We start from the raw sequence: 9,931 nt of genomic DNA, 5'->3' as shown, positions 1-9,931 counted from the left end.
TGTCCATCTCCTGGAACCGAGAAGTCAAACTCTGTCCCCGACTTCCGTCAGATTGCGAATCAAGTAAAAATTCTCAGCTCAACGACGACTACCAACCCGCTTCGGGCCAAGCCTCGGTTTGGCCTCCCGGGGACTACAAATCCCAGCATGCCGCGCTCCGGGCCGGGCCCGCACGTGGGCGCCGCTCTAGGCGCCGTCTCCTCTCGATGCCCTGCCGCAGGCGCGCGATGGAGGCCGGGTGCTGGCTGCTCGGCGGCGAGTTCGAGGACTCGGTGTTCGAAGAGGGGCGGGAGCGGCGCCCTGGCCCGTGCGCCTCCTACCGCGCCAAGCTCTGCGAGCCGCGGGTAAGAGGGCAGGGCCTCCTGTCGCCTGGCGCGGGCGCCCACAGAGTGCCCGCCGCCTCCCGGGCTGCCCCGTGCCCCCCGGCCTCCCCCTTTCCCTGCCCACCGCGAGGCCGTGTCTCCCGGGCCCCGAGGGCGCTGGGACATGCCCGCGCTGTCCGCGGTGCACTCGCAGCTGGCGTCTGGCCGCCCGCACCGCGGCTCCCTGGGCGTGCCCGTGCCCGCTCTGAAACCTGCGGGCCCTCCGCGGCCGCGCCTTCCCCGGTCCCGCAGCCGGGCCGCCAGCGCCCCGCACACCCGGCCGCCGCCCGCTTCCCGAACCTTCGCGCCTCTGCTCCCCGGGCGGCGACGGCCCGGTCCCCGCTCAGGCCTGTCCCTGCTCAGTGACTCCCCCGCCCACGCTGACCTCGCTCTGATGGTCAGAATCCTTCGATTGTATCCATTTCTCGAGGCACGTCTTAAATGCTGCCTTCTCCAAGAAGTGCTTTCTGATTTTCCTTCCCAGCCAAGTATTTGTGTCGTAGACCCCCCCCCCCCCCCCCCAGTGTCAATTAAAACACCTGCCGGTTTCCTAGACCCTGAGCGCTGAGTGATCCCCGGGAGTGGGCGCTTAACCTAACGCCTTTTTAAGTTAAGAGGCATCATGTTATTGGTATGTTTATTTTATAATTTACATAAGAACTGGGCCATCATTAAAACTGTCACTCTTCTGTGCCAGGTGCCTTCCTGAGTCTCATCTTAAAGAAGTGTCTTTTTTGAGGCTTAATAATTTATTTGTGGAAAATTGCTTCTGAGTATGAGGTGGAAAAGCATAGCTTTGTTCTCGTGATATGCTCTTTTCACAATTTCTAGTGGTTTTGTGAGGAAACGGAGAGCAGTGATGATGTTGAAGCTCTAACTATCAAGAAATTCAGAGGGGACCTGGCCTACAGACAGCAAGAGTATCAGGTAGAATTCCACATTTATAAGATCGCACTAGTTGAAATGGGCCCTTGTTCTGTAAGTCACGGCATATTTAAGTAATAGGCTACTAACTTAGGAGTGTGTTGTTTGTGAAGATGAATTTAATCTCTTGCAATGTGTTTGTAATCTTAGAGCCCCAAAGTTCTGTCCTTTCCTATGAAGCTCTATATACTTTGTTTTGTTTCTTGTAACTCCAATATAGGAATCTTTTGGGGATCCTTGTAAATCGGATTCCCCAGGCCCTGTATCTCATTATGTGGGAGCCTCTAGCACAGATACCTTATAGTGCCACGGAAGCAAAGCACCCCAAAATGTGTAAGAAAAGGGAGAAACTAACAGCTAGGTATCAGCTTTGCATGTAGATCTCATTTCATCTTCATAAGAGTCCTATTATTTTGCTGATGAAAAGGTTATATAGCAAGTCAGTGGCAAAACCATCATTCAAATCCTGGTTTTTTTGGTTTCAGAATGTTCTTTCTACTATACTATGATGTTTCCCATGGTAGTCATGGTTCTGTTCTCCAGCCATTTCTTCTTTACCCTTTAGAAGAATATTGGTGACCGATGAACTTCTTTAGTTCATTGTGAGGGTCAGTTATGACATTACCTTTTGCTAAGGAAAAAAAATCACCCCTATAACTGAGTCCTTTCTTCTTCTGTGTTTTCTGCCTTTCTTTTCATCCCTTCTCTTCATTTCCTCTACTGAACAAATAACTGCCAGAAAGCACTGCAGGAATATTGCAGTATCTCTGAAAAATTACCACCTACAAATGTTGCCATGAAAAGGGATGTCCAGGAAGGCCAGGCTCGGTGTCTAGCTCACCTGGGAAGGCACGTGGAAGCACTGGCGATTGCTACGGACTTGGTGAGTGGTGTCATTGCTTATTTTCAGTTGTTTTCCTAGGATGGCTGCATATTTTTTTAAAAAACAAAACAAAACCAGCTTCTTGCTAAGAGCAAAATCTGTGAGTTTGGAGAAGCAGAAGAAAATTGCCAGTGGTGTAAGGACATTATGATGATGAATAGTTTGGAGCTCTAGGCATAATCATTTTTTAGTAATATTTTTTCTTGTATTATGCTCAAAATTGTTCATTGCCCGAAAATGTCATTTGCAGAGGTTTTATTTTTGTTGGGAATAAATACTGAATGGAAGGATTATCAGTGGTCTGTTTTCTTCTTTAGATACTATTTTTCAAAATTTCTACAGTGAACATGTATTACTTTTGTAAAGAGGAAAAAAATTACCAAAAAGTGACTAAACATCATACTAAGCCAAGCTTTAATAATCCATTTTTTTCTTATATGGTATTTGCAGAATTTTTTTTAAGGGATAAAGGAAAGCAGCTCTTTGCAATTCTGCTTGTTTTTATTTTTAGATCAAGGCATTTATGGTTTATGTCTGTGGTTATTTGTGTAAATTTTACATGGGGATTGACCTTAAGTAGACAGGCTCAGTTTATAGATGACCAGTGTTCTTTCTCAGAGGGAGCTAATGAGGCGCATGGCACTGATCTTGAACCCCGTGGACCTAGTCGACCAAGGTGGCCCTCGAGTGTGTGTGCATCTGAACTGCCCTCGTTCTTGTAAACTAAGAGAAATCCCTATTTGCTTGCTGAGGGGTTCATTGCGTAGGACCTCAGCCTCTTGCAGTGAGAGGAAACTTTGGTGGTAATTGTCTTCAGAACCTGGAGAATAGCTACATTTTCTCCTTTTTTCTCCCCTCTACTAACTGGGGGTTAATTGGATGCATGTTGTCGAAGGAACGTACAGTATTTCTTAAACAAATAATTTTAACATCTCAGAGTGGTGTGCTCGTGTGATGAACTGTGTAAGGACACTGCTTTCTGACAGTGAAGGACTGTCTTTTTCATTTATGTTGTCCACTGGCATTTCAGTCCCACCTGTGCCCAGTTCTGGGTTTGGTGCTTAGGAGACAGATAAACCATATCTATACCCTGCACATCCATCGCTCATCTGGAGCCTAGTGGGAGAACCCTAAGCCAGCTCACATGTGTCAGCTCTTCTGTGACTTTATTCTTTATTCTGCAGCTTCTAGTATAACTGACTGGCTCTGCTACTTACTAGCTGTGAGGTCAGGCAAGCTATCTGACTTCTTTGTTGTGACTTGTTGCCTCATCTATAAAATGGGAGTGATAATAGAATCTATTTTAAAGGATTGTTACAAGGATTAAGTGAGTAATCCCTTAAGCAGCGCCTGGCACACGGTAAGCACTCAATAAATATTAGTTGTAGTCGTCATCATCACGTCACAGAGGAATTGCAATGTTCTGGAAAAATCACACCACGTCATTTAAATGGAATTTAACTTACACAGAGTTATTTACTAGTTATGCTATTAAAACCCTCCCGTCAAAATCGTAGTTTGCATATAACAACCTCTACCTCAACACACACTTGCTTTCTCAATGTGAAAATGTTTTCACACAGTATAAAGCACTAAGACTTGTAGAAGAAAGGCAGCATTTGTTATAGGTGGTCCAGGCTTGATACTTTCCTTATTATAAATGAAAGACATGAGGAGGTATTACTGAACAGTTATTAAACATCTGTTATGTCCGAGGTGCTGTGCTCTGTACTAGGGATTCAGCATTGAACAGAAACCCTTCTGGAACTTAATGGTCTGTTGGGAAGGCCAGAATCATAAACAGGAGTGATAATTACACCAGATAGGTTCTGTTATTGGGAAGATACAGCGCGACCACATAGGTCGTGTGGGGCTTTCTTTCCTACTTTTGCATTGTATATGTGACTATTGAGAGCCCTCCCAAGCTTTCTACTCACTGATGCGTCAGTGTCTTGGGCTGCATCCTGGGTAGTTTTACTCGCATTTCTCGCTCAGTGTAGTTCTCTGTGGCAGCTCGATTTGCATACTAGACAGCCAGGCTTTCCTGTGACTTAAAATCAACAAAGGTCATTTAGTCTGCTGTCTGCTCTCCACAGACTTTAACTTAGAAAAGAAGGATTGTTTTCCCTAACCCACAGGGCTTTTGCCATATGGCAAGTCAGGCAAGAGGTGGTGGCTCTGGTAAAGGTGGCTCGAAAAGGATTTTCTGATCCGAAGGAAACCAGGCAGTCCCCTCTAGCCAAAACACTCTGGCCTTGGTCATAGCAGGGAAGGCATTTGGATTCAATTATGATGCAGCATGAAACAGAGAGAGCTTCAGGACTGTCCTGCTTAAGATGTCTAAGCCAAGGAAAATTTGGACATGGAGTTCATTCGAATCCTCAAGGAAATCACCATTTGGATTTTTAGGAAGCCTGGAATCTTAAAATGAAACCATTAGCCCAGGGTATAAAAAAGTTGGCTTGGTTCTCTCAGTTGTGTGGCTGAAGACAATAAAGATTATAAGAAATATTGAAAATAAACTGGCACTTATTTCTTTGGTGCTGAACTTTTTCAGACCACTGTCACATGAATTGTGTTGTTTTTATGACATTAGGATGTTTGGGAATGACTGGTGCTTGCTTTGCTGGGTAGTAGATACTTCTCTAGGTTTATGGTTTCAAACTGAGATCTATTGAAAAATACTTCGTCCACTCTAGTTGTGTAGCTGCTGAAAGATACTTCTGATTTATAACATGTACAACCTGGGTTTTTAGGAATCTCCATTTTCATATAGAAAACGTTCTGCAGTTTAATGTTTTTGACCTTTTTTTCTTCCTTAGGAAAGGAAAGCAACTAACACAGACCATTTGACCACTGTGCTCCACCTCCAGCTCGCCATTTGTTCAAGCCTGCAGAACGTGGAGCATGCCATCTTCTGCCTTCAGAAACTGATTTCTTTGCATCCCTTTAACCCTTGGAGCTGGGGCCAGCTGGCAGAGGCGTACCTGAGTCTGGGGCCAGCGTGCTCAGCATCGTTTGCACCGTCTTGTAGGCAGAGCCATTTCACCTTAAGTGACAAAACCATCTACACCTCCTGTCCACACTCAGGAAAATCCTGTCTTTTGTGTTTCCCTGAGACGTTGCCTGAGAGCTCTGTGTTTTCTGGGGAAATGAGCAGCGGTAACCACAAGAAGGAGAAAGCTCTGAGCTATATTCAGGACTCTGCGGCAAAAAAGAGAGCAGCAGCACCGCTGGAGGCTCAGGGGAAGGCGTGCGCCTCTTTGATACGAACCAGGTAAGTGGACAGTGGGTTAAACTGTATGTGTGATACTAGGCTCAGAGTAAACCGCATGTGTGATACTAGGCTCCTTTTTCTAATTTTAAGTTTCAGAAAGCTCTAGGCTAGTTCTGGTATATGTTTTTGAGACTTTTCCCATGGTCTACATGTCAATGCTTCCAGAGTCCAGGTAGGTAATGCAGACAGGTCAGAATGAAGCAGGTGAGTGTGAATTGGGTCAGGTTCTTTCATGAAACTCGTGACTTCCCATCACACTTGCATAAATTCCACATTTCTTCCCACCACCCACGAGGCCTTATGTGAGCTGACACTGCCTCTCTTTCTCTCCTGTTTACTCCAGTCTTTTTCTTTCTGGCTGTGTTCCACCCGCAAGGGATCTTCGTGAGTTTCACATACACCAAGCTAGTTCCTGTGTCAGAGCCCCCCACCCCCTCGGCCAGCCCTCTTCCCCCAGGTATTCTTGTGCTGGCTCATTCCCCTCTGGGTCTTGGCTTGAGGGGTGTGTTGGAAAAGCCTTCCTCCGCTGCCCATCCAAAGTAGACACTGCACCCGCCCTATCTTGGATTTCTTTTTCGTAGCACTCATCACTACCTGAAATTGTCTTACTGTTTGTGTGATCTCCCTCCTTCCATCCCATGAAACGTGCCTAGTGCCTACAGTAGTGTGTGGTATCTACACAGTCAATATTTAACAAACTGTGAAGGAGCCACATGACGGGGACAGGAGGGAGGAGGAGCCCAGAGACCAGGCTTTGATCATGATGGTGAAGTTAGTGGTGAGGCAGTTGCAATGTGGTCATCAGAGGGTCCTCAAAGATTGGGGCTCGCTTTGGGTAATTCAAGTGAGCTAGAGAATGTAATTAGTCTTTGAGGTCATGTTGCTGTCGGTGCAGGGACATGGAAGGATCATAGAGCACTAACTGCAAAGGAACACACCCCCATGATTCTGGAGCGGAGCCTTTGACTGAGAGGCTTGTGCTTTTCATGCCACATCACTTGTGCTTTTGATCACGTGACTTCTACAGGATGCCCTCTGAGGTCTTGCTCACTAAAGGTTTCTTTGAGAAGCTTGGTCAGTGCATCTTTAAGAAGATGACTCTCCAATGGAAAGCTGAGTACTTTGTTCAGAATAAGAAGCTTTAGGGATTTGGATGAGGGTGAGTGTCTGCTGTTTAGCCCAGTGGGACTCTCACCCAGCTGAATGCCTGCGTATATATGAACATCTCACTGCTTTCCTTTCTGGGGAACCTACACATCCGGACTTTTGTGTTTTTCAGGCTTTTGCTTCAGCTCACCCAGTCTCAGCAGACATCGTTTGCTTTGGAGAGGAACCTAAGGACCCAGCAGGAAATTGAAGATAAAATGAAGGGCTTTGGCTTCAAAGAAGACACTTTGCTGCTGATGGCTGAGGTGAGTGTATCTCCTAGGGTTTATGTGAAACGAGGCATCATAGATATGTTTCCTGGCTCCCATCCCATTTTTTCAAAAACAAGGTCAGATCGCATCCTCTAAAGGACCTCCGTGTCCTTCCTTTACGGGCCTTTGGTCACTTCCTCCTCTTTCTGCTGCAGTGTGCAAGCGGCAGGGGCCCTGTTTCATTCGCAGGTTGCTGCTTGTGAGCACCTGCCTGCTTGAACACCAGGATGCCCAGTAACTGTTTTCTGAGTGCTGATTAAGGGAATGAATGTTGACATTTGTGCAGGGCGCTTGTATGTTTTCTCCTTCATTCATCCTCATAACAGCCTGTGGGACAGGCGGGACTGGGAGTGAGGCGCAGAGAGGTTGTGACTTGCCAAGGTCAGGTTTTAAGTGGCAGAGCCGTGCTGGCACCAGTCCAGCTGCAAGTCCCCTGTCTGTCTGCTCCACCCTGTTACTGCTCCGATGGTTGTAGAGACATTCAGATGTCAGTTTTTTTAAACCTTTATTAGTTTTTAGAAAAGTATGCTGTTGAAATGTATTCAGATAGCATTTGTAGATTATCCATGTATTTAAGTTATTCACTGTGGTTCCTTTTAGTATATAATTGAAACTTGACTGCTCAGGAACTTTTCCCATGAGAATAACTATCTGTATACATCCTAACGTCATGCTTTCAAGAGATACTGCAAACCTACAATGCCCGGCCCCTTTCCCCCTCCCCAAGCTAAGCTCCCGCTTGGCTCCTTTTCCCTGTGCTAGCGTCATGCTCTCCTGTCTGTCGTCTGAGCCTTTTTCAGCTTTCTCACTTCTATGGGCTCTTTCCCTTGAGCCCAGCTAACAGACATGCGCAGATGCGCCGTCTCTCCCGAGGTCACCGTAGCCTTTCCTTGGTCCTTTATGTTTCCTTGGGTTTGTAGCTGTGGGCCACTCACTTTTGGTTTCCTGTTCCCTTTGCTCCGAGAGGCTGCACTAGTCTGCTTTCCCCAGTAGTTCTCACTGTCCCTCTGCCTCTTGAGATACAACTAGTTTCCCCTGTCTCCCAAGTACTGCATTCTCTGAGGTGTCACTTAGGTTCTCTGTCCCCTCTGCCTTTTTCTCACAGCAGTCATAACCTTGCGTGTAGTTCATTGTCACCTCTGGGCTGATTACCCTCCGATCTGTGTCTCTGCTCCCTTCTCTGGAATGCTTGTCTCACATCTCAGATTAATTACCTACTGAGTGATTAACCTGAGCCAATTATTGGTTATTCTGGCACGTCAGGTACAAAATGTCTAAAATGGGACTGCTCATCAGAGCATCTCTCCCTCCGCCAGTGCCGAGCATAGTGTAGTGCCGTCCACAGACATGGCCGTCAGCAAGCATTGTTGAGAGGAAGCACAGGGTCTTCCTTGTAGACTTAATTTTTGCCATTGATCCTGTCGGTCATTCTTTGTTTATCCAGATCTGGAACCTCGCTAGCTGTGGGCATCTCCCTCTGTTCTCACCTCTAGACGGGCACCCAGCCCACCCTTCCTTCAGGGTCCACCTTTCATTTCTCTTCTACCACTGGCCCCACTTATCACCTCCTGGTTGACTCTCACAGTGCCCTCCGGGCTTGTCTCTCCTTGTTTCCTTACTGTCTCCCCTCAACTCTGTTTTGAACATTGCTGCTGAGTTGATCTTAAAACATTGCTTTGAGGGCTGGGTGAAAAAGGTGAAGGGATTGAGAAGTACAGATTGGCAGCTACAGAATAGTCCCGGGTTTGTGAAGTACAGCACAGGGACTATAGTCAGTAATATGTAATAACTATGTGTGGTGCCAGGTGGGTACTAGACTTATCGGGGGATCACTTTGTAAATTACATAATTGTCTAACCACATGCTGTACATCTGAAACTGGTAGAAAATAATATTGAATGTCAACTATAATTGAAAAATAAAATTGAAGAAACAAACATTGCTTTGACCATGTTATCTGCTTGCCTAAAAACTAAAATGTGTCACCGTTACCTCAGAGGTCAGGTCTGGTTTACGGCCTTGATAATGATGTCTAAGACCTTCCAGAGAGTAACCCCAAACTTGTGACCCAGGAATTCTTTACACAAATCTTTGCTTCCACTAGCCTGATCTCCTGTGTCTAATAAACCTGTCGTGGGTTTTCATCTCCACCTACTTGCTGTTTCCATCCTCAAAGACCCAGCTGAAATCCATCCTGTTCTGTTCTGTGGCAGTTTCTTTCTCATCTGAGCTCAGAGAGAATGATGGCTTGAATAGATAGCTCCTTAGTACCCACCCAAAAGCAAGAATGTGTATAATCTTTGTGGGGTGTTTTATCAAAGAGAAACTAACACAGAATCGAGCCTGATTTTGACCAGTAGGGGGCAGTATTGTGCCTTTCGTTGCCATATTAGTACTTCAGCGACTTGTTCACTCGGGAAGGATGATACCAGAAATGTGGGGTGATATTTACCCATGTGGTCCTCAGATTGCTGCTTCTGATCAGACATCTTTTCAATATGTTGGAATTGTCCCCAGGCTGTTGAAGGAATTCTGCTTGTATGAAATCCTTTACATGAAGACTGGCGTGGTCTTGCACACCATGCCTGCTGCCCCTTTTATTGGGTCACGGTTTTTTTCCCTTCTCCTGCAGGTTATGGGAGAAGATACCGTGCCAGAGAAAATAAAAGACGAGGTTCACAGCGAGGTGAAGTGTGTGGGCCCTGCAGCCCTGACCGCCTTGGTGATTGCATCTTCGAAAGAATTTGAAGACAAGTGGTTCAGAAAGATCAAAGACCACTTCTGTTCCTTTGAAAACCAGTTCCAGACACAGATACAAATCTCCACTTAGTCCCTTTAAAAGCAAAACATCTGGCACTGTGTTAACTGTCCTTGTTTACTTCAGAGAGAATCTACTGCTAACCATGGAATAGAGTGAATTAAACATGATTATTTATATTTTATAAAAATGGCTCATCTCCCACATTTTTTTCTATTCTGTTTCTTGATTTTTGTTGTTTTTTTTTAGATTTTTGCCATTCACCTATCTTAGCTGCCTACCCCTTTAGAAGTTATCTATTGGGAGAGT

At 45.9% G+C, this 9,931-nt stretch overlaps 1 protein-coding gene across 2 annotated transcripts; it reads left to right on the top strand.

The window, feature by feature from the left end:
- Positions 1-221: 221 nt before the first annotated feature.
- C16H8orf76 (chromosome 16 C8orf76 homolog) lies at positions 222-9,812 on the top strand. 2 transcript variants are annotated; one of them, XM_016216127.2, is made up of 6 exons: positions 222-344; positions 1,194-1,289; positions 2,026-2,169; positions 4,992-5,446; positions 6,726-6,858; positions 9,497-9,812. In XM_016216127.2, exons 1-6 carry the CDS (start codon positions 228-230, stop codon positions 9,692-9,694), a joined length of 1,143 nt encoding a protein of 380 aa, XP_016071613.2. In that variant the 5' UTR covers positions 222-227; the 3' UTR covers positions 9,695-9,812. The 2 variants fall into 2 exon arrangements, with proteins under 2 accessions (XP_016071613.2, XP_016071614.2); XM_016216128.2 differs by lacking the exon at positions 1,194-1,289.
- Positions 9,813-9,931: the final 119 nt, after the last annotated feature.

This window comes from Miniopterus natalensis, chromosome 16 (assembly GCF_054644295.1).
Source record: "Miniopterus natalensis isolate mMinNat1 chromosome 16, mMinNat1.hap1, whole genome shotgun sequence".
Taxonomy (NCBI): Eukaryota; Metazoa; Chordata; class Mammalia; order Chiroptera; family Miniopteridae; genus Miniopterus; species Miniopterus natalensis.
The sequence above is the reverse complement of the archived record's forward strand: the minus strand, read 5'-3'. Positions and strand labels throughout refer to the sequence as shown.

What these genes read in the sequence shown, in the direction of transcription:
- C16H8orf76 (XM_016216127.2), top strand. Translation starts at nt 228, where the DNA reads ATGGAGGCCGGGTGCTGGCTGCTCGGCGGCGAGTTCGAGGACTCGGTG. An exon ending in CCAAGCTCTGCGAGCCGCGG is followed by an intron (nt 345 to 1,193) that starts GTAAGAGGGCAG and finishes CACAATTTCTAG; the next exon opens with TGGTTTTGTGAGGAAACGGA. An exon ending in GCCTCTTTGATACGAACCAG is followed by an intron (nt 5,447 to 6,725) that starts GTAAGTGGACAG and finishes TGTGTTTTTCAG; the next exon opens with GCTTTTGCTTCAGCTCACCC.